This window comes from Astatotilapia calliptera, chromosome 12, assembly GCF_900246225.1.
Source record: "Astatotilapia calliptera chromosome 12, fAstCal1.2, whole genome shotgun sequence".
In the NCBI taxonomy this organism is placed as follows: domain Eukaryota; kingdom Metazoa; phylum Chordata; class Actinopteri; order Cichliformes; family Cichlidae; genus Astatotilapia; species Astatotilapia calliptera.
The window spans coordinates 21,902,341-21,927,480 of NC_039313.1; the positions used below are offsets into that span (position 1 = coordinate 21,902,341).

The window sequence follows — 25,140 nt, forward strand, 5'->3', positions numbered from 1 at the left end:
AGCTGCCTTGTGGTGCACTGGGAAGAGCTGTGCACATGGCCCAAGTAAACATCTGGGACGGATTGTACATACTTGCAACATATGCTTCAAGTTCAATTAAAATGAGGCCTTGGCACATTTATTAATCTTTTTTTCCTCTCCCTTTGCTCTCTCTCTCTCTCTCTGTTGCTCTCTTTCTCTTCTTCCCACTCTCCCCTATAGGCCTGTGCCATTAAAGAGGCCTCCTTTGACCCGTCCTTCATACTTACTCATACAATCTGAAGCTGCAGCTCATATCCAATGTAAAAGACCTCATATCCAATGTGAAAGACAAATTTGCTAAGCCCTGAAAGTCCATTTGTTCTGCACTTAACCAGGTTGGAGGGAGAGCAAAGGGAAGAGAGTGTGTGTCACAGCAAAAGGGGGGGGAAAAAGTCAGGGAAGGGGATGATTGTGGAAAGGGGAAGAAGGAGAGTGGGAGGGGAGAGAGATGTAGGCGAAGAAAAAAGAAAAATGCCCCCTTTCAACTTCCCTACAGCTCAAATGAAATGCTAACAGTTGAGGGGAGCAATAGATCAAAATGTATGAAGCCAGAGTTGGTAAATTGTAGCCTTTGTGGCAGCTGTGCTATCCAGCATCCCAGCCCTGTGTGAACACAGAGCAAGGCCTTCTTATTTGGAATAATCAGTTCGCCACCAAATCTGACGGAGGCCGCACAAACTGCTTCCGCACCTCATTTCAATATGAAAGTCCAAAATGTATTTTATATAATCTGCAGCTTTTCAAATGCTTGTATTTTTTATTCCCCCACCCCACAGAGAGGAGGTTAGAAATGCAATAAGGAGGACAGACACAGGGAAGGAGTGGGGGGAAAAAAAGGTTCAAGGTTGCCTGGTGCATATCTTCAGTCAGTGCCCCCCTGTACATTTCAGCCTTGGAACTTCACAGCCAAGAAACTTTCCTTCTGCCTCTGCACTGTGGGAGAGGATGTAATGCTCACATATTGCTGTGTGTTCATCCCTCAACTGGCTGCCTGGCTGATTGATTGCTGACTTTCTAGTGGGATGACTGTTTGACCAATGACACAATAAATGTTGCTTCTTTTTTTAAAGTTTTTTTTCTTTAACCATTCCTTTTTGTTGTCTGTTGTAAAGTTGGCGTTAGATAAGTAAATGTAGCCTACAAGTCCAACATCAGCTTTCTTGGAAATGTTTTTTTTTTAAAAACATTACCAAACCAGACCATCCATATTATCACATCACAATCTGGTGTGAGGCAGAAAAGTATCAAGCATCAAGTCAAATCATTTTCATTTTCACACTAAATAAAACCAAGTGCAAACTATGCTAAAATGCCACTCTTGTTTCACACTGCTTGAAACCTCAACACACCAGAGTCTGAAGGAGAAAATTACTTTCATTTCAAACCTGACACACAAGAAAAGCAGACAACACAGTGGGTAGATTAAGCGCTGTGCTATTTCAATTACCATTCCCAGGTGGAGCACTGACAAGGTTCTGTATCCCGTCCAGTGGCATTTGTTTCAGTAGCTGTTCCTACAGTGCAAACGAGCGGAGGCAGTAAAGCAGCCACCTGTTGTTACCTGATAGTGTCTGGACAAGCCCAGATGCTGTTTTACTGCGACATAAAGGAGCAGTGAATGGACCTAAATAGCTAACTAAGCACTTTATATGGGTGTATGTTCACAGGAAGAAAGACTGAAGCACAGTGTCTGTAAAGTTAGCGCACTGTTGTACGAAGGGAAATTTAGGGATAATGCACCAAAGCGCGTCGAAAAGATCAAAAACAAAGCGAAACCCCGAGCAGAAAAGGTGAGGAATATGTTATGTACACACCTAAAGAGAAAACTTTTGAAAAGGTTAAAAAGGTTGTACAATCTGTGAACATGTGTTTGTGCCTCAGGCAGTGAGAATATCTGAACAGGGGGAAAGAGATGGGAGGGGAAGATGGAGTCATTTTGTTAGTCTGTTTGTGTTTCCGGTCTCTGAAGCAGTGTCAACCCCTCCTGAGGCAGTGTGTGTGCGAGTGTGTGTGTGTGTGTGTGTGTGTGTGTGTGAATGCATCTCTGACACGAGACATAATTACCTTGTCATCTTTGTCAAAATCCTCATCCTCATCCTCCAGCAGGTCCTCCACTGCTTCCTGACAGTTGCAACAGAGCAAAGAGAAAAACGAGAAGGAGAAATAAAATGTTTATGCAACAGCTATAGTGCAGATAAACATTAGATAACAGAGGGTTAACATCATCAGAGCATCCAAAGAGGCATATTAAAGCTGATTGGTTCTGCTTATGTCTGGCAAGAGTTTGTTAATGAGTATGGAAGACATGCAGAAAGCACAACTATTGGATTTGTGAGTGCTAATATGTCATAAGCTTCAGAATGGTTCTCAATTAGAATTTAATTTTAGAAACATTCTGTTGTTCAAATATGTTGACACTTCTGGAAATGCAAGCAAATGCTCTGGCTTTGAATTTCCACGGGCTGAGGATTAAAGTCTATTCAAGCAGTCAAACGGCATTGCACAAAAGCATGTAAGACTTATACTGTTCAAAGGGAGAAGACAGCAGAACTCCTCTTCTTCTGACCTCCTTAACCTCTGCATGAGTCTCTCACCTCTACCACTGGTTTATATACATTCAGTTCTCTATGCTTTTTTTTCTTCTTCCTCGCAGACGCTTCGTAAGAGAAGAAAGAAGAAAAGCCTGAAGTGCAGAGACCGAGTCACAAAGAACAGCAACTATTTGCTTCAGTGATCCACAACCGAGAAAACTGGAGCCGACCTGACTCTGAAGCCCCGAGAAACCACAAGACATACTGTAGAACACAAAGAAAAATGGCATGATTTACGACGCTTGCTCACGCTCGGTCTAAATTCACGACAGCAAACATAAAGGGTACTGGACAAAATAAGTAGCGCACATTTTAAACAATTATTTAAGACACACTGGAATCACATAGAGACCTCTATGTGTGAAAGCAAGGCAATAATCACACGTGTATCCATAGAAGTTCATCCCTGAACACCTTGGTTCACACTTGGCTGTGTCTTGATACCACCAAAGTGAAAACCATTACAGCTGCATCTTATCCACCCTCTATCAATGACACATCACAGCTTATCATATGACAAATCATATAGTTGCCCACGATTTACATAAACAAACAGCCGTATCATAAGCCCTACAGCTGTCAACCTCGGATTTGATCTGCTCTCATTGTTTGATAGCGTTACCAGCCCCTACCCCCTCGAAAACCTTCACCCATCCCCGACATTACCGCACCCCCCCCCCCCCCAGCAAATCCAGAACAGTGCAAACTAGTTTGGAGGAATCCAAAAATCATTACTTAACAAGACAATAGCTTTTGTCCTTTTTGTTTTTCATTGGAATACGGGGGGAAACTATGTGGCGGCTGACATAAGCCTCTTATGTAAATGCAGCTTCCCACACAAACAAAGACGAGTTCAGTCAGAACAGCGGAGTCGAGAGGGTACTGCGTGTGCGTGCGTGCGCGTCCCTGTTCTATCAATATAAGTGAATCGCTAGGGCAAAGTGCTGTGCATGTATGTGTGAAACTCCTCATTTTAACTGTCTGACTGTGTAACAACTGGCCATTCCCAGCTCAATGAAACTCTGCCATGTCTAGACAAATAAGCTCGACTGTTCACATTTGACGGTCTCTTTATTGACACTGAGCACATCCAGCGCTACACTATACAAATACCGAAGAGGGAATTCTCGTGCTCAGTCAAGGGAAAAGATGTAGATGAGATACTGTAAAAATGAAAGCCTTCTGGCATCTCTAAACAAATGAACTATAACTGTTTATAAAGACATCATGGTTCCCTCCAAATCCTTTCATCCATGCCAAAATAGAAATATAATGGAATCTTCCACACAGAGGCATTAGCAGGGCATGCCTGGCACATGCTCCAAACTTTAAACAAAGAAATGAGCATGAGCTAGGTGGAGAAGCATGACCTAGAGAGACAGAGAGAATGATAGAGTCGTTTGTCTCCCTCTGCTCTCCGCTCTGCTCTCTCCCTTCTATTGCCGCTGGTTACAGAGAGAAGTCATGTTTCCTGCAATGAGACACAGTGTAAAATTAATAAATAAAAAGACACGGAACATGTCATCTGCCCTGAAGATTGCCACGGCTAAATGCGTGCACTGAAGCTACTGTCTCAGTACGGGAGGATATAAATTACCTCAGTGCAGCCAATGAATTCCAAACATCCCTCTTTCGTTCTCTGCATCGCTCTACCTCTCCCTCTATTTGTCTCATTCTTTCCTCTTTCTAAGACCTGTTTGGTGTATGATATCATTTGTCTGCTTATCCCCCCCATTATCATGTTGTTTGAATTACTATCATTACAGCACGGCAGCATCAAAGCCTTGCTGTCGACAGGATCGCGCAGGGCTCACATTGCCTGCAGAGCTGCTCCAGTCAATTCAGTATCTACAGAGGTGGGGATTAACATATTCAGACCCATTCAAATGATACAGGGATGATGCAGGCTACTCTTACAGATTACATTGTGCCCCATAAATACATACATAGATGCGATAATATGAAATACACGCAAAGAATGCAAGCGAGCGCAATGACATTGAGAGTTCGAATGGCTTTGGATGTGTGAATGCATCTGTTTGGTCTTTGCCTAAACGCGAAGAGCTAATTTGCAAGAATTAATTTGCTGGTGCATTCCCTTTCCAACACATGCTCTGCATGCTCGACGCGCTTTATCTGAATTATTTTTTGCCTCTTTTACTGTATTTTGCATCAAGGCAAAAATACCAGCTGCAAATTAAAACAGCTGTGAGTTAAAACCAACAGTGCATCGTCTACTTAATCCGAAAACAAGTACACTACTGCTGTTTATGTGGAGGTTTCAATTATGGGGATAAGTCATTTTTGAGTCAATCCATATCACAAAAGTGGTGTATTATGTCCTTATTTTAGTGGCTAGAAAACTGTGGTGCCATCACTTTAACATAACTGGTAATTGATACATGATTGCTAAAAACATGGAACTTTAGCATCACAAGACCAAACTTTCGATTCTTGGTGCATATATGGTTGCCTGCGAAATGCACAGTTTAGGTGCCTGCACTTAAAAAAAAACAAAAACAAGAAAGAGTTATTAGGAGCATTAAGATCTGATATTTCTTGCTGGAGGGGACTATTTCTATTAGCTGTGCAGGTAAATATCTAAAAGTTTTTCAAGAACAGTTATGAGAAGCTTCTTGCACAACATCAGCGGTGCAACAGCACCCCTAGTGTGTTTTCAAGGACAGAGAGCATATTCTCAGGGTCAGACGGATTATTACTGTGATCTTCTGCTTGCTGGATACACAGCTCTGTGGCATTACGCTGAATTTGATAGTAAATATGATCATAAGTTAAATCATAGGAGAAGATAAGACAATCATGAGTATGTTCACATAAAAGAAAAGGGCCAAATCAAGGATTTACCTAAGGTCACTGGAAAGACAGAAACATGGTAAATGTATACAAGACTAATCAGCTAAATATTTATATCGACTGAGGCACTGCGCACAAAGTATTTCAAATACTACTTCACAAGTCAATGATCCACCATCCTCCTGGTTTTGCAGGAAAAAAAAATTGACAGAACCTGTCTGAATCAATGAAACAAGCGCACACAAACACTCCATAGGGGAAAAGTAAAATTCTACTACTAAACTAGCAGCTACATCATTTTCACCTTTCCCCTGAAAACTGCCTCTCAACTCGGCCTTCTCTCTGCTGGCCGTACGGAGTTCCACTATTTCCTCTCCTCACCTTCCCAATGACAGCCGCGTGGGGAATTGACGGCGAGGCAGACATCGCCAGCGAACATGAAGATATACTTTTTCCGTCTTTTTTTCTCCCATTCCTCTATCCCTCCCTCCTTCCTCCTGCTGCTTTTCCTCTTTGATACGTGAGGGGGTTTTAACCTCTCCAGCTGCTGAGGTTTGGCTGAGTGGCTGGCTGGGGGATCTCAAGGCCCTGCTTGGTATGCACTGTCCATGAGTGCATGTGTATGTGTGCACATATTGCCTACACCACAGTTTCTGCAGACTGGGGGAAGAGCTTCGCGGCTGATAAGGCTGAGCCTGGCTGACCCACGCGGGCCCTTCACAAGCTGTCAGAGCCGTGGCCCTCAGAGGGGGGCCCTTCCATCTGCACTGCCCAAGCCAGGGCTCACCCAGCAGGGGGCTGGATAGGGGTGAGGCTGGGGTGCTACCGGAGCTGGTGGTGGGGGTGAGAAGGGCAGCTCCATATTCATGAAAGCAACACCAAATTTCGTGAACGCTAGAAGATATTGAGTTTTTGGGCTTGTTTTGTGACATTTCGAACTCACCAGCTACTTCTTCCTTTCCTATTTAGCTACTGACAAATCACCAAGTGTTCAGCCAGAGATTAAGCAGCTCCTCCAGCATTATTTGTCTTTCTCAGATCTAAAAAGTCTAGCTTTTCTCATTGTTCTTCATATTCAATTGTGCTAACGAGTTCTAGAGCAAGTAACATACTACATGTCTTGTATGGCAGAAACACATACATCTGTAGACTTAAGCTCAAGGTTTAAACCAAAAACACTAACAAAGAGCTATGGGCGGGTATGCTATGAAGACAAAATAACAACAACAACACCAACAGGCACTGAGACAGACACCCTGAACTGCTGGTGTTGTTAGCAAAGAGCACAGACAGTTACAAAGGTTCAGTGTGATGAAGGGAGTTAGACAAATGGAGTGGGATGGGAGAGGGGGGTGGCAATATGATGAAAAGGATGGGAGGATTTTGCAGTGGCATCCCTGTTGCTCCCGATGCTCCCGTCCCGCTTCAAACTATGCCCGCTGCCTGTCTTTCTGCCTGCCAGCCTGCCATCCTATCTGCCAGTTTAGCAGAGACAGAGAGGCAGCGAGAGCAGCAGAGATGAGCACGGCGATGCTGGGGCGGCACGGGGGAAATCAGCGGGGCACAGGCGCTCCCAGTTAAAAGTGACATGACCTTTTGATTTTGTCACCTGTCACCAACTGCCATGTCTGACTCCACACTGAGGAGTGCCTGCCATCCACCGCTGCTTTCCTCTGCCTCCATCTCTCTGAATGCCTCCCTGTCTTTTTCTGTCTCCTGCTCCCACTCCATCTCCTTTTCTCATTCCCCTTGTCTTTCCAGAGTTACAGTTTTATGAGCAAAAAATGGTGTGACTTCCTGGAGGAGTTGAGGTATAATAGGCAGCGCATTCTCTTTTCCTTCCAGCTTTTCCTAATATTTACTTCTACTCCACCTGCGTTGCGCGTGGCTCTTAATGAGGGCAGATGTCAAGGCACAGTGTTGCGAGCAAAGTTGTTTTGAGATGCAAAATCAAGGAGAAAATAGAACAGATAGAAATCGCAATGAAGACTCGCTCTAAAAATGATACAGTGTTCAAATAACATGTGACAATTCTGACTGGAAATAAACCAGATTTTATTTACACTAACGAACAATACGCTGCTGTCACACACAGCAGAGAAAAGTAAATATTAAACTAGTATTAGTAGATCCTTGTGACCTCAATAACTAAGCTCTGTGAGAATGATTCAAATCACCATGTGGCGAGAGCGGACTTATCATAGTCAGCTATCGTGCCACAGGAGGCGTATATGTAAGTGTGAAGTATCTTCAGGCCATTAAGGTCTTCTCTTCCGTAATGGTTTGGTGGATCCATTGGGTGAATCAATGTAATGGTCTGAAGCATGGGATAAAGAGGATGGTGCTCCAGTGTGACGAAGCCTAATTGCCCGTCATCCTGTGGTAGAAAGAGACATCACCGTGTTCCATATGTATCCTCTCCGACAGCCAGCACTGAAATTAACACCTTCAAAACATCTGGTAAGGGCTTTTCTGGGCCAAGAGAACGGCAAGGAAAGATTTCTTTTGGGATGTGTTCCTGCTTGTTAATCTCGGTGCCCATCATCTATTCATGCAAGCAGGCACACGCAAGAATACAACTCGCTGCTATGACATGCGTGCACATGTATCTAGCAGCCATCTCTCTCATCCAGCAGAGCAGCCGGTCCTCTGCTTGACCAAAGCCCAGTGTGAGGACAGATATAACCTCCAAATTGTCCCAGGTATCCAAACAAGCATGAGATGGAGAGGTCATCTCATTGCGATGCAAACGGAGAAGCAGAAAAATAGCAAGAGTCTTTCTTAATAATACATTTGAATGCACAAATAAAAGGAGCATCATCCTCATATATTCAGCAAATATTCAAAAACATAAAAGGGTCCTCTTGTTTGCTCAGAGAGCAAGGGAGCACGTTACACCATGACATACAGGTCAGCCAACGGTGCTGGAGAGTCAGCATTCACGGGTCAGAGTGCTACATGATAAGAAAGGAGGTCGGGGACCTTACTGGTGCTGTGCCTCCTTTAATCGCTGTTCTTAAGGACGCTCTGACTGCTTAGCAGGTACCGGTCAAGGTTGGGGCTAGGCTAAGAAGCAGCTGATCCGGGATCTGTTTGCAAAGCAGCATGTAACCGCACAACAGTCAGTGACCCTGAGTGGTGAAATACAGCATGTAAAGAACACTGTGTTTGTTTATTCGCTATAGACAGGGATACGGGTTGTGGTTGTGGTGTAAAAGCGTCGAAGGGTAAGCACGCTGAACCCGTCAGATGAAGCAAGGCCAGTTCATTAGGAAGTCTGTACTCAAGTGTGGGCTTTTTTTTTTCCTGTTTTCTCTCATTCTCTCTCACCATCTCTGTTTCTCTCTCTCAACCTTCAGAGTGAGTTCAGCAGAGATTCCTTTGGCATTACCCTCACCCCAGACTGCTGGAAAACCGCAGCGCTCCGGATGCTGACCCTTGCTCAGCTCAGCACAATGCTTTAATTTGGTGTGTTGTTTAAAGTAATTAGAAAGCCTTTCCCCCTGTTTTCTTTTCTATTCTTTTCAGTGTCTCTGCCAAGTGCAAGAGGGAAACAGTGAGTCGTCCATGACTTCAGCTTGATAAAGATTCGGAAGAGGAATCCACGAGACCCCCTCACCCTCCTCCTCACCCCCACCCCCTGCACCGGGGGAAAACTGTCTGAAAACAAACAGGGACAGGACTCGAGGGATAGTTGTGTCTAAATGTGTGTATTCGAGTGTATGTGTGCGTTTGTCTACGTGTACAGCATTTCAGCAAAATAACAAACGCTTCTATCGTACCTTACTTTTGCTTTTAGTCTTATTTGAGACGAGATATTAATATCAGGAGTGGACGAGGCACAGAGCTGATAATGAAGAAAGGAGAGACGGTCCTGCGCGTGCACTAACCCGAAGGCAGTGAGACAGCAACAGAGACAAAAGCGGGGCAGTGATCGCCAGAGAATTTTCTTTGTGTCACCTGTGCACAGCTGCCACAGCAGCAAGAAAGAGGCATTAATAGAGCCAATCTTTGACAATTTCAACTTTCATCAGATGCATCACTGCAAAGACTCACTCGCACAGCAGATTCAAACACACACAGACGACTTTTATCTGTATCTGCACACACAGATTAACGTTCTACACTCGTGTTCGTACCATGCAAACACACACCTGGAATGAATTGTGTAAATGTATATGAGTGTACACTGCAGTCCTTCATATTTATTTGTTATAACCTAGGAATAAAGGGAATATACTAATTGACATCAGACATACACAAACAATATTTAGTATCCATGCATTACGGATGCACCTGCATACAAACCTAGAGCACATTTACTTTAGTGCTATCCCACGATCTTATAGTGCGCCTCTAACTATCTCACCACCAGCCTCCTCAAAAACTCCTTAAGCCAGCGCCATCATCGACACTCCTACCCACACATATCAAGACTGTCAAACTGTAAGAGTTACACTACACACTCAGTTAAAGCTATTGCCAAATGCTGCTCATATTAGACAGTAAAGACATTTAACTGAAGAAGGTCAGATACCAAAGTTAAAGGCGGTGCTCTCGTGTCTTAAAACACCCCGTTCTTGATGATCCTGATGATCCTTTGAATTCAACCAAACACTCTCCAGTCTGAACGACAGTCTGAACGACACTCTGAAGACAGCGATATTAAAGCAAGCTTCAGAGGCAAAACCACTCCCTGGTCTGGTCTAACCCTTGGCATATAAATCCAGTAGAGTAGTTACATGACAAGCCTCAAGACATTAAACTCAAATGAAAATGGTTCTTAGTTGGTGGGAAATATTTTAAGGCGCCCTGCTTTCATCCCAACAAGCCCAGCTGAAGTCAGTCAAATTATGTGGTTTGCATTTATGCTGTAAATACAGAAGATCACGATCAAGTGTGGAAATGCTACTTTGAAAATGAAGCAGATAGATTCTAAATTGTATCTGCTGGACAGGTTTCTTGACCAGGTAAATCTCCAAAAGGAGATTTTTGGATAGGATATAATAACAATAATAATAAAATAGTAAGACAGCACCAGATGTTAAAACACCGAGTTTTAACATCTGACAGTTTTTGTCTTTGCTCGTAAGACCTTTAAGTAGAACTGGGCAGACCATTGTTGTCATACTTAAAGGCGCTTGCCATATGAGAATCAACAGTATGAACATGTCTTAAGGTTTCAACCAAGTCCTGAGGTACTTGAGACACAATAGTCCCTTTCAAGAGAGAAAAGCAATTCCACATGAAGTGGGAGTTACATGCACTTATTGGAATGTGAATTGAGTGCCACATTACGGGGATATGCAACCATTGTTGCCTCATTTTACTTAGGAAGTACACAGAAAAAAAATATCATTAGGTCTGGATAAATACAAGCAGCAGGTAGAGAGACACATAATCATGCCAGGTTTTGTCTTAAGGCATGTGTGGCTATTCTTTTTTTTTTTTTTTGCAAGCAATGTCGCCATCTACAGGTGAGAAAAGTGTCTCTAAAATTAAAGTCTATGTTCTTCGCAAATGATTTATGTTGTCTGTGAACTTACCTACAATAGTAAACCTTTAATTCTTCACTTGAGCGCATGCAGTGAAAATGTGATTTTTAAACATGAACCAAAAACTGGAGTATAACTGCCAGTTTATTGTCAAGAAACACAAGGATCATTTTGCTAATTTCAATGCCATGTTTTTAAATGAACAAATATGGAAATGGAAGCTTATGAATAGAGAAGATTAGCTCTTGAGACGAAACAATAAATCTGCGCTATATGCTATGTAGAGTTCACATTTAATTCTGTAATATTGCAATGACACACAGCTATTAGATTTGGTTCATTATGATGACTGAATTTAATACCTCTTCCAAATCCAATCCAATCTAACCCATAGAATCCCTATGAAGAGATAAATATACACATATAGAAGGCAAAAGACTGCAAGGAAATCGGAAGTCTGTTAACTGGTTATTTCCAAGTGAGAAAAAGGCACTTATTAAAATTAATCACTTCATTGTTCACGCTCATGCCATAGTCCAGCTCGCTCTCTCGTTTTCACTCTCTACTCTCCAAATGTGCCTGGCCATGATTAAAACATGTCTGTTTCTCCATGACATTGCTTTGACATCACTTAATTGGTATAAGAGATAAAAAATAAATGAATTAAATAAATATACTACCAGGTAAGTGGCGTAACATTGCTCAAGGTGACAGCCTATTATTTCTCCCTTTTCTTTGCCTCAAAGAAGGCAAAGTGAGAAATGTGAGATTGCACTGAGAATGCAGCACCTCATGTGGCAGACGGAGATTTTTATTAAGAAAAAGAAAAAAAAAATCGGCAGAGAGTTTTCACATGTGAAATTCAAAATCTGTTCAAAGTTTGTGGCGTGCAGTTCAATCTGAGAGTATATTCTACATTTCTACAGGAAACTGCAACCCTCTGTTTCTCACTTATCTGTACATCAATGCTCATCAGCAGTCAAAATGTTACGTCCCAAATATCTAATGCTTTTAATATGTCTGGAAATGTATCATCGCATGATTAATGCAGTAAATCAATGTCCCAACAAAACAGCTGTGGTTGAATTTAACCTGCATTGTATGTGGAAATGGGCTTTTACAGTGAAAGGAAAGAAAGGCGGAGGGATATCAAGAAGCGATGGGGTTACTCACCACATCTTGCCTGGTGTCCTTCCCCGACGCAATGAGCATGTAGGTCCAGGCCAAGGGCAGAAGCAACGCCAGAGGAATCATGTAGAGCTCAAAGTTCCAAACGACAACGACAAAAAGCTGTTGAAAGACACAACGTGAAAACTGCTTGTGAAAGAAAAGCAAAAAGAAATCCGAGAGATCAACGCGGGCTAAAAATGTATATATTCAAGACGCCATACGGGCGTTCATGAGACAAACTCCTGAGAATCTAAGCTGGCCACATGTGCCATATGTGTGACTCAAAAAACAACACACATTCATATGCAGAATCATAAACTCCATGCAGTAAAAACTATTAAATGAGTCTTTGCTTTAACAAAGAAGTAGGCCTGGTGTCAGTGAGCTGAGGGTGAAGCCGCCATGACCCCTTAAGGATTCATTTTTCTGGGTCTCAAAGCTGAGGAGGAGGAGGATGGTGAGGAGGATAAGTATGAGCCGTCAGAGCCTCTATCGTCCATGCCAATCATCTCAGAGTCTGAGGTCATGTACCGTTTCAGCCGCAGCACGTCAAAGCTGACCCTTCTATACTCAACCCCAAACTCCAGAAGATGACCCCCGCACACCCCACAACCCGAGTCCCTAACCCTGTCACTCCAAGACCCAATACCCTCTCTCTTGGCCCAAAAGAGTCGTTCGCCCCATCTCTAACCTCCTCTGCACCCATCTGCCAAAACCATAACCTCTATACCTCCCCTCTCATCACCAAACAAGAAAAGTACCATCTGAAAATTAACCTTTCCTAAAACCTTGTATTCTGGTTTTGGCAGGACTCTTTAGCCTCTGACAACAGATTACTGCGGTGGTTGGGAAGATACGTGTGGGAAAGTAAAATTGCTAATCATGGAAGGCTGATGTTTTCTGGCAGCATTGTGTAGATTGTGAGAAAGCATTGTCGATTGTAAATGAAAGGTTGAGACGGGGCGTTTTTCAGGAAACAAAATCTGTCAGAAATAAATAGAGCGAAAGCATATTTATCTTATCGAATAATATCATGTTCAAGTACACAGAGATTTGTCGCGACTGATAATAAAAAAAACTGCAGCAATTATAACAAATGCCGAAAATGCAAACCATGCCTAATGCTTAATCTTTCGCTGTGAAACATATTCAGTGAATTCAAGTACGAGTAATCCATTATTTCAAATATGGGCACAGAAGATTTGAAATTAATTAGTCTGTGTATGGAAAGACAACCTTATTTAACAATCAGTGTTGATGACAAACTTTTAAAAGTGATGAAATTGAGATTATTACTGTATAAAGCTCATATAATGTCTGTCTACCAATTCTGATTTATCCTGTTTGGTTGTGCAAACACCGGCAAGAGTGAGCGCAGGCTCAATTATCAACAACGACACTGCTTAATATCTGCCTTTGTATGTGTGTAATACAGGGTTAATGTGAGTGAGAGGTTCAAGATCTCAGCACCATAGTGCATTCCAGGCTGTTGTTATTGTAGTAAAGCCAGTCAAACATTAAAAAACACAGACACACTCGACTGCTACGTCACAACGGACAAAACACATGCCCCTCTCAATAAAACCATGTTTACAAATTAAATTTTTATCCTCAACTTTTCCAACTTCATGGAAAAGTTCGAAAGGCTCGTATCCAAACTTTAGAGCGGAATTATAACTCCATGTAAAATTAACTAACAGACGCTGAATCCACAAAGCAAAAAAAAGGAAGAAAAAAAATATAAGACATAAATTAAACATTAGAAATGTCCAGTACATTTGCATAATGCTCACAGCAAAATTTCTTCTTCAAATAAAACCTGAATGGCCTTGGTGAAACAGGCAAATCTCCCCAAAGGATCGCAGTCTTTCTCCGTCTCTCTCAGGCTCAACTTACTTTGTTACATACGCAGAGTCTCTCTCTGATACAGCTGTGTAGGAGAACTGGAAAGAAACTCTTTAATAATTCATATTTGTATACTAATAAGCAACACAACAATTTCCCTTCACTCATCAGAAAACGCTGTTAGGATCGTGAAAAAGCTCGACAGCAGAAACTTGCGTACAGACAAACACAATAACACCATTGCGCACGTTTTCCCTACAAAATATAACTATTCTAAAATTATCCATCTGCTCCAAATTACTGTAATTTAGAAATCTGTATGATCTGCAACGGAGATAAACACTCTGACAATTTCTAACTACAAAAATGTGCAACAGAGGTGCAGAAAGTTGACTTCAATTGAGCAAACAGAGGAGCACATTTCTTTGAAACTATTCTAGTAGAAGCTATTAATAACTGCATACTTATAAACGTCTTCACACGCTCTGTTCTATACTCTACTATAAATACCACTTACAGTAGGAATACAGAACAATGCATTTTAAAAATCTTTGCTGTGTGGTAGTCTTTTCACTCACATTTTCATCACAGAGCAGAAAATTAACTTGTACTTTACTGTCCGAATGTTTGTTCTTAAACATTGAAATCTTCTTTTTCAAAAAAATAAATAAATTCCTGCTCTTTTCTCTATTTGTCAGAGGCTATTTAACCTGTCATCTGCCTTTATTCCTCTTCCAGGTGGTTAAGGTGGCTGAGGGTGAAGTTTTGACTGGCAGCTAGAGAAACCGGACACCCCGGCTCAGCAGCGGCCGGCCCTGCACCGTCTATGTGCCCACCGGCCAGGCAGCAATGGGGCCCTACAGTGCCTGGACCTTTCCACCGGGCGATCACAGTCACCCCCCGTCGCTCGCTGCTTTTCGCCTGGAGAATAGGGAGTGGGAAGAAGCCTGCTGTGGATGTCAGTGACCAGAAAATAGCAGAGGAGGGAAAAGAAAAAAAAAAAGGGAAAAAAAGGACGAAAACATGTTGGATCGAAAGGGGGGAAAAGCTAGATGAAGCTCCAGATGTGGTCTACGGGAATAATTTGTAAATGACCCTTTGTGGCCACAGATACATTATGTAGCGGCCGGTGATGGTTCACAGTGAATATCTGAACACTACACACGAGGAATGCTCATCCCGTTCTTGCTTTGTTTATTAATGCTGCATTCATGGTAATGTAATTTTTTTTTTATAATATATGAACACAGTCTTTCTTTGCTTATGTTTTTCTGTATTATTCATATTATGAACGCTCTCTGATTTAGTTTAGCGAGTATGTAAATAAATACATTACAGCTATTTGTTATAAAAAGTGACTTGGACCCTGTTTTTACTTCTCCTGTAACAAATATTTTCTGTAATCATCAAACCTTTTGATAATTACATCTTTTTTTTTTCTTATGTGATGGATATTTGATTGTGCCACCAAAACTACTGTCGGCAGTGACAACTTGAAAACAATTCAAAATTAAGAATTTACTTTTAGACGACAAATCCGTTTAGTCAAAACAAAAGTCCGTCTCTTCTTCTAATCATTATTTGTGCTTCAGTGATCTTCAGTGAAATGCGATAAATTTCCAGGAACAAAACTATTCACCTGTCACAAAACAAAGTGAAATCAGGACTTCCACTGTCAAATCTGCTAAACCAGCTTAGATATAGTTAAAGGCTAAATTTGAAATGGGCTAACTTCACGTCTGAGTATGAGCTGATACTGAAATGAGATGCGTAATTAAAAAAGACAATTACAAAACTAACAAAGCAAAAATCACACCAGTATTATTTGTAACATTTTGGCTAAAATGAAAATAAAACACTAAACAGAACTTAAATTATTTTGACACATCTGTGTAGTTAAGATTTCATTCCAGCTGTAATGTTTAAAGCTTTCTATTAATATTAAAATATTCAAGCACGATAAGCTATATTAAAAATGTTAACAAAAGAGATAGTCAAAATGATTTATTCAAGCACTTAGTGCGGCACATTGAGAGTTGCTTTATTTGTTTCAAAACACAACCCGCGTCCTTGCGGCTCTTTGCCGCAGCACTGTGGGAGGGTAATATTCAGTGCTTTGGCTTACATTAACCACACACCAGGCTAACTTCCCCCTGCTCTGTCTCAGTGGAGTGAAACTGAAGTTTGGATTTCAGAGTTCCCCTTTATCTCTCTTACATCAATTTCCATGCTGGCACTAAGTGTTGCCAGATAGCAACTAGAAGTCCTGTTAAGTTCGAGGGAACAAGAGGGAGGGAGACTGTGTCCTGTTTCTGACCAGACCCACAACAACATTCGGTGGTGCTAGACTGCCCCCTGCTGTTCTCATGCAGAACATTGATCCACAGCACAATTAATGCTGTTCAATCGAAATAAAAAAGGAAGCTCAAAATCACTAAAACTGTTGTGTCAAAGGCAGTCATTTTGCAACATCACAGTTACAACAATACAATAAAGCCTGTGCTATTTGTGATCACAATGCTACAACTTCCCACGGGTACCAATTAGAAATAAGGGTGCTGTATCGCGACTTCGTATCAAAAGGCCTCACATTTTCTGTTGAGTCTCCATCTCTGGTGATTAAACTCTGACTTGGTATTCTCTGTTAGTCGTGCCACTACATTTCAACTATCATTCATTTTGGAAATGAGGAGAACAGTGAAATGTGAAAGCATATCTTTCAAAGCTGTCCCTTGCTGTGGGCAAAGACGAACTCCCTAACTTTAAAACTTTTAAAAGTTAGACAGGTTCTTTGAAGGGGAGTCAAAGGAGCAATTTAAAGAGACCTGGAGTGGTGTGTACTGCTGACTACTATAGTGTCTTCGCACTGTGTATCAAACCACCAGCCAGACATGTGCAAACACACACACATATACACTCCAATAGTTGCTTCTGTACCTGCCTTTGCTTCCCCCCCTTTTTTATTTCAGCAGGGTGAATTTTTATCTAAATGCAAAGCAGGTGATAGGTGCTCCAGTTTCCTCTAGAAGTAGCTCCCTTGTCTGGGCTCTCTTCCTGATAAGAGTCCTACTTTGCCTGACATAAAAGAGCCCGGTATCATTTCCCCTGCCTCCCCAACAACCCCCAGCTCGCTGCCCTCGCCCTTCCCTGAGCTTCACAAAGCTGCCTCTATTTGCTCCCAATTCAGGGCCCAATTGCAGATAAAGTTACAGCAAATTTGTTTGGAGGAAGAGCTGCTGAGGCCTGCGGTCCCTGGGGCAATAACAGCCTTGTCTTGCAGGGGCCGTGGGGAGAGCTGGCAGCAGCAGGAGAACAGAACCCTACACCGCTCAGCCCGACAATGGCCTCAACTCTCCGGGAGGGAAAAGCCGAGGGGAGGGAGAGATAAAGAAGAACAGGGATGCATGGAAGGATAGAACGGAGAGACACTCAGCTTGCAGGTGTGGAGAGAGGAAGCAGACGCTTAACCCTGAGACGGGGAATGGAGACACCACCCACAGACACACACACACGCACACACAAATACACAGACACCACCCATCATGCAGGACAGGAGGTAACTCCAGTCCCGTCCATTGTGCCAACGCCTCAGGCAAAGCTGCCACGGTGGCTGATTCACTGTCGGGATGGGTGGGTGACAACAGTGTGGGTGTGAGAGAGAAAAGAGTGAAAAGCTGCATGTGACACTATGCAATATCTCTATTTCTCACACATACACACTAGACACACGATACACATGCACACACTAAACACAGCTGGCACTAATGGATGATGTGTACATGCGGCTGGTATTTCAGAATTGGGCAGAAGGAGAGTAAGAGACCATGAAGAAAATTTTGATCGTTTTTGTGGAAGAAGTGTCGAGCAGTGACACAGTCTGACAACTGCAATGATGTACTCTTGCGTTCACAAAATATATACGAGCACGCTTAAATTTGCTCCCCCCCGGGCTCACTTAGCAGTTAAGGAGTGCGCACGTTGGTAAGTTTCTCACCTCTCTAGCTATGGCCATGTTTGGAAAGTTAAGTCTAACATCTGGATTAAAAAAAAAAAAAACAGCCAGACAGAAACACACGTGCACATGTATGCAGACACACATGCCCATAATCACACACAGCAGTACACCTTCATGAACGCACCACCTTGGCCAGATGGCCCCCCATAAAAACCCACTTAAAGAGATGAGTGAAGTGATTAAGAGGCCCCTCAAAGTAAGGGAGAAATGAGACAGGGATGAAGAAATGGAGGGGAGGGAGGGAATACCTGTGTAGAGGAGAGGCCCTAAATACTCTGATGCTTTTAGCTAAGTGCTCACTCCTACGTTAACAGACTCCCAAAAGAGCCGGGGATAGGTGGGTGGACTACAATGACACCTAAATTTCTGAATTTCTCTAAACTATAAAACACTGTGTCCTTGGCCCAGATAGATCGTTCCTCGTCTCCTGAATCCAATCAGAATTTGAATAGTAGGAACTGTTAGAAATGGATATACTACACACTGTGTTAAAAAAAATAAACTTGGGAGGATCTATACAAGGCACATACATCTGTTTGGATGTGCTGACACAGAGGCTGTGCTGTCCAAGGCTATATTTTCTCCTCTCCCCATGTAGATTGGTATTTCTAAAGTGACCTTGTTTTGGGTGAATTCCTTGACATTTTATTTGTCTGACACATTCATTTATTTATAAAAAGATAAGACCCAAGGACTCCTGCCTAGCTCAGTCTTACATGAGAGAAAATACATGCACAAGCCAGCTCTTGCACACAAATGTGCTCACTCACACAAAGAGGAAAATGTTAACTGATCAATACCGTGTCTCTTCTGACCCGTGTCTTGTGATGACACTGTGACCCGCTGTGCAAACACACACACACACGCGCGCACACGTACCCTCTGGAGAGATTAAACTGATGTCATCCAGCCAAATGCTGCTAATGTCTAATGTCTGCTGCTGAAGATGCTCTGTGATCCAATGGTAAAGGGCTGGGGCAAGTTGGGTCCACCTGTCCTGTAGCTACTTAAGTCAGGACACTAAACCAGACAGGATTAAATGTCTGCTCTGTCATATTTGGGGTAGAAACCTCCATGCAGCCGCTCGCTGCCCTGCAGGAGAATGTCGTTTTACTGATAGCTCTGCTGTCCAATTACACTTCACCTTTTAATACCAGACACAGATGACAGGGGGGGAGAGAGAGAGGATGAAGACGAGGCCAGTGGGCGACGAGAGAAGGAGCCTGCAATTTCTACTGTCTGCAAGAACAGCTTGTCACCCTTCAGTAGATTGTAGCTGCATTTTCTCAGTATTTGGACATCTGATGGGTCTAATAAAATAGTGTTTAAGCTGCAACACCAACCCTCCACTTACTCCTAGTAAGTGAGACTCAAGGCCAATAGTGCCAAATAAAGTATACGACATGTGTGTGTATGTGTGCAATTAATACAAGAACAGAAAAAAACTTAATCCAGTGTATCACAGCGTGACATCTAAGAGTGAGAGTAACAGTCTGCCTGGGATGCGCTTGACTGTGCTTGAGACATCAATAGTCTCTTGCGTTAGACTGTTAAATTATGAGTGAAGGATACTTGCTTTGTTAACAGACACGGTCCTGCATTCTCGGTGAGCGGTGTGTGCACGTCTCTATCGCGCGCACAAAGTGCAACCAGTTAAATATATGGTTATACATTTAGAATGATCAATAGGCACAGGTTATGTGATTTTTCCAGTGCCAAAAGAAAGGAGCAATTACATTTAGGTACAAATTTCTCCCTACATTACATCTGAAACAACACAGCACGATCCAGCAATCAAGCAACTGCACGTAAGAAATAAACATATATTACACACACGCACGCGCACACACACAAATCTACCTGTCAGGTTGTAAATGTGCAGCTTTATGTGTGGTATGCCACATTTACTGTGTATTTGATGGGACATGCACATACCACAAAGGCACAGATGCTCCTCTGCGGAGAGTCCCATTCGAAGCAGCTGTTTATGTAGCAGCCCGCGTTGATCAGGACCATGATGCAGCGTCTAACTCGGGTGAAGTTGCGCAAAAGCAACTGGGCGAAAAACAAAAAGGGAAACAACAAAAAGTAAAAAAGTTTATGCAAGCGAGGGTTTAAAGGTCAAAAATGTGCTAAACCGAGGAACGGATCATGGGGTTGTAAACATGCTGTGCGTGATTTATTGCTTCACTGTGAAAATGGTATATCCGGTATGTAAACAACCAGATGGGGGAACGAGGCTCGGTGTGACAGGTAGATGTGTTGGAAATAAAACGGGAGCAAAACGATCCATCTAAGCACAGCTGTCAGAGTCCCGCTGATAAGACACTTGAGGTGACCTACTGTTATAGGGGGTCACTTTTCTCTCTCGTTCACATTTAGTTAAGGTGAGAAATTACCACCATTTAGCAAAAAACACCAAAGTTTTTTCAAGTTATGTTAATCAGCACCATAGCTGATTCACAACATATTCTTATTAAGTCTTAATAAGCAATCTTCTAGCCCTAAAGTGTCTCATTGTACTGTCTTTGTAAAAATTAAATGAAGCCGTCGTAATACAGCTCGACAGTTGCATCTTTGACCTCACTTTGGATTCACTATTACATCACAGTACTTAAGAGCACCCTGAGGATGCCGATGTGATGTCTCTACTTAAACAGCGATATACGTTTTGGCATGGATCGGCCACCACTGCTAACTCACAGTGTTTGTTTAACTCTGTTATCCTAGTGATAAAGTTTAGCACAATAATAAAATAGAAAGAAAATCCAAAGCAGTCCCTGGATTCTCCTCCCTGGGCGTTTCTCCAGGCATTTGGCCAGAGATGAGATAGAACTGGCTAACTGCGGTCTCCCCCTGGGTTGCCAGCCATTCAGGGAATAGCATAACAGCAAGAACGCCAACCACCCAATCAGGTCACCAACAGGGGAAAGTGCTCCCACAGGAAAAAAACTGTCGCTTCAGTTTGCACTTAAAAATATTCCAGGGCATTCTTTTACTCCTTGGGAAATTGTGTGTGTTTTAATGTGTGTGTAAAGTGCCTATATAATATGTGTCTACAGCACTAGAATAAGGATTTTCATGTGTTTGGTGGCTTCAATTTATTGATGCTAGCTGATTTGAACTCGTTTCCACTCTGTGTCAATATTTGTTGCCAAACTATGGTTATGATTACTTTGTGTCCACATCAGAGGATCACATTCAGAGTTCAAATCATCCACTTGCACATTCTTCAGCATGTTTACTTCATGTACATGTTATACTTTTCTTTGCTATAACACCAACAGAGATTATTCATTTTTTATTATGTCAATCCCAGTCTGTAGTTATTTTTTTCGATCACTTATGAAAGTGGATAAGTCATTGGTTATGTTAAAAACCATAATTAGAATTAAATCTCGCCTTTGATGTCAGGCAGTGTGTGTGTGTGTGTGTGTGTGTGTGTGTGTGTGTGTGTGTGTGTGTGTGTGTGTGTGTGTGTGTGTGTGTGTGTGTGTGTGTGTGTGTGTATTTTATGTTATTTTTAGTTCGTGTCTACTCATTGAGCAGCAAGCAACAGCAGGGGAGCTGCTATCACACAAAAGAGTCCTCATGGGGCAATCCCTCCAAAGCAGCGAGTGACATCATCATTGCGAGACGCTGACATAGGTCATCTCTGTGTGTCAGGGGTGAAATGGAGATAAAAAAGCTCAGAGTGGGCCAAGATGGGAATCATCAGAAAAAGCAAAGGCAGAAACAGTGAGGAAAAGAAGGGAATAGATGGAGGGCTGACAAAAGGGTGGTGTGGGAGCTGGTGTCTGTGTTGTGCTATGTTAGGCAGGGCTGTGCTCGGCTGTGCGTGGTGCAACACTGACTGCTGAGCCCAAACGGTCACTCATATGACACGTCTGATGCGGGCCAGCCCCTACTATTCATCTCTTTGTGGTGCCGCCACACTGAGCAGCGTGACAATGAAGTGCAAAGCAGCAGTGGCAAAGAGGGCCAACTATAAGGATGGCCAATCTACTTATGCACCCCAGAGCTGACAGCTTGACATTTCTATTCACCACTCAGAGTGGATGCGAGGGGGTAGAGATGAGAGAAGAGGGAGAGGAGGAAAGGGAGGAGAAAAAAAGAGAAACAAAATGCTGTTTTTCCTTCAATCATCCTGTTGTATCTTGCCCACACAGTTGTTGTGCTTTACAAGATGCCACTCACCAGGGCTGTTGGTTTTGCTTCAGACAGTTAAGCAGAATAGGGGGTGCGGCGGTGGACACAGATAAAAATAAGGCGGAGTGGTAGAAGACACAGTTTGGCTCATGATGTACCTGCTTGGACACTCGAGGCTCCTCCTCGATATACTTTTGCTCAATAGGAATCAGCGTCCTGAGACCAGCTTTCACCTGGAATAAACACAAGCGGCGGCGTGAACCGCAAATGGTGAGAGAGAGATTAGTATATCTTGATTGTTTCAGATCTTTTTTTAAACAGACTGTGTACTGGCACAACATGGCAGCACAAGCATAGAGCGTGCCCCATGTCAGAGGCTAGAGAGAGTGCGAGAGAAAGCTGCAAGATGGCCGCTAAAGGGACACACACAGCGATGGTGAATGGGCGAACAAAAGCTGCTGAGAGGGAGTCTTCGATAATTAAAGCCAAAACGAGGATGAGGGACAAGGGACGAGGGATGAGACGGGAAGCGAGGGAAGGGGGGTGGCAAAGAGAATAAAGACAACAGCAGCGTAGAAGAGGGGGATGATGCTGGTGAGAACAAGAGAGGATAATAGGGGGTGGGGGGCAAAATAGAAAAAGAAAATCGGGGAGGAGGCTCAAAAAAGCAAAAGAAAGACTTACAGCATTAAAAATCACGTCTATTTCGAGAAAGATGACCCCTTTTGTTGGCCCTGTCAGCTCCTTGCTTTTCAAGGCGTAGGCTTTGCGTTCTCCATTTTGGATCTGTGGGAGAGGGACATGACAGGCGTCTGTCTGGCAATACCCGGCTGAATCGGCTCCCCGGGCCACCTTTGAACCCCAGCTGCTGGCGCTGACAGGGAACCCAAAACAACTGTGGCAACTCTGACAAGTACCTGTTCATTACCCACTGCAGCTCAGCTCTGTCAAACAGAAATTAACTATCCTGGGGAATCGTACTGTACAGCAGAGCACGGGTATATTATACACACAGTTCCTTCACAGGCTTTATTTTTATGAATATAAGACAGATGCTTATGTCTATATATACATTTATTTTTCAAATGACACTGTTCAGCGTCTCCATCAGTGTCATTTTCATATCGTCTCTCATCCCCTAACTTCCGTTCTTCACATCTATCAATCTCTTCTTTCGTCTCAGCCTCTCTTCCATTTTTTCTCACTTCTGTCATCTCTTTCTCTTTCGCGAAATAATAACAGTGTCATAAGTAAAAGCTGCAAAAAATAACCTCTGCTCTTTATATCTCATTTTCATTTTTAGTTTTTGTTTCCCAAGGGAGGCGGAAAAATAAAGAAACACAGAAACAAGCCTTTGACTCACATTTAGTAAAGGAATAGCCACTTTTCCCAGGAAGTCTGCACTTCTGTCTCTGTCCTCATCGTAAACGGTGACCTCAAGTACTGAGTGGATGTCCTTCACATTACTGGACAATACACAAAGACAAACACCAGTGGTACACATACTGAAGGAGCATCACAAATAGGCTTTTGAAAATACTAAATACAGAGAAAACAGGCTAAAAACTGTATAATAAAACACAAGATATTGCAAATGCTTCACATTTCCTCATTACTTGTCAAAAAAATATAAACAGACTTAAATAAAATAATAACTATAAATAGATTTCCTGGTAAAATTCATGAAAATATAAATCTAAACATAGAAGTGAGACGATCAGATCTTTTCACTGCTCAAAATGGTCCAGGACATATTTTTAAAGTAGCAAATGAGCTGATGAAAGTCACAAGAAAAATTGAATAATTTCTATATACTTCTTTCTTTTTTAATGAAACTGTTTACTCAAGGATACGTGTCACTTTTTTGCCTGCATGCATGAACGTGCAGACATACGGGCACTCTTAAAGTCACTCACAAAGTGAAGACCTTGTTCCACTCTGGGTTCAGGTTTTTGTAGACGGTGTGCGTCTGCAGCCGATCGTTACTCAGCTCCACTACACAGAATGGGTCGCTCTTACCTGGCAAGCAAAAAGAAATAAAAATAAAATGTAATAAAACGAGAACAAAAAGAAGGAAAGAACATCCTTCTTAGTGAAAAGATAAAATTAAATTGAGAATCTTAAGTAATTCCAACAGCTTTGTTTATCTCAAATACCTCATACTGTTAAGACATATACTGTAGCATCCTTCCCTTATGTCACATGACAGTTCCAATACCCTGTACTTATCAGAGCTGTAATGAAATGATTCTTTCATTTTTAGCCCCAATATTATACAACAGTATATCAGTGTAAAAGCTGTAAGCCATTTCTATCAGCATCCCGACTCCATGGACAACTAGAAGATAAGCTTCAGGACGACTGCGCCTTGGGCAGTGGCGAGGAAAGGGTGAGAGAGAAAAGCCAGAGAAGACTTTGAAAATGGGTGGTGCGGAGAACACAGAGGTCGAGGTGCTCTGAAGGCCCGAGAATTTGTGAGCTGAACATAAAGGCAGCCAGTCACGGAGCGTGAGAAACGCAGCTCCTCCGAAGACAGCAGTGAGGGGAGCAGCGGCACGATGGCACGAGTAAACGCAAGCACATAATGTCAAAACTATATGATGAATGAACAACAGAGAAAACATTTCTGCATTTTTTACATGGAGAGATGAATAAAAGCACTTTTAAAAAGATTTTTTTAAATGATTAAAAACCGAAATTGATTAAGTTCGAGGACTAGTTTTCAAGTAATATTTTATGGTAATTAAAAGTAAAAACATACATCCAAATTTGGATTTATTATAAGAACTGAATCACGCTGAAAATTAAGGATCACAAATGAAGGAGTGCTGCTAAACTAAAACTTAAACAGACTTATCATTGTTATATGGTTTAGTATAAAGAATATTCATAAATGCTAATTAATTCCAAGAAAACTTTACTACAGTTATGTAACTGCGTAGAGAGAAAGTGAGAGAGACAGAGAAGGAGCTGCTTCCTCCTCCTGAGAATAGCACACTGTGCTATCATAATCAAAACCAGTAATGTCCTATATATTCCC

At 42.4% G+C, this 25,140-nt stretch overlaps 1 protein-coding gene across 4 annotated transcripts in view; it reads right to left on the reverse strand.

The window, feature by feature from the left end:
* The window catches only part of mctp1a (multiple C2 domains, transmembrane 1a), a 66,272-nt gene that overhangs the window by 22,369 nt on the left and 18,763 nt on the right, over positions 1-25,140 (reverse strand). For 3 of the 4 annotated variants that reach the window (XM_026187637.1, XM_026187636.1, XM_026187640.1), the window contains 7 exons: positions 24,017-24,119; positions 23,464-23,566; positions 22,785-22,886; positions 22,259-22,333; positions 19,887-20,006; positions 12,095-12,211; positions 2,086-2,142 (listed from right to left, as the gene is read on the reverse strand). In XM_026187637.1, the coding sequence (XP_026043422.1) occupies positions 2,086-2,142; positions 12,095-12,211; positions 19,887-20,006; positions 22,259-22,333; positions 22,785-22,886; positions 23,464-23,566; positions 24,017-24,119 (677 nt within the window). The remainder of the gene's footprint in view (positions 1-2,085; positions 2,143-12,094; positions 12,212-19,886; positions 20,007-22,258; positions 22,334-22,784; positions 22,887-23,463; positions 23,567-24,016; positions 24,120-25,140) is intronic. The other variant, XM_026187641.1, reaches the window with a different exon arrangement.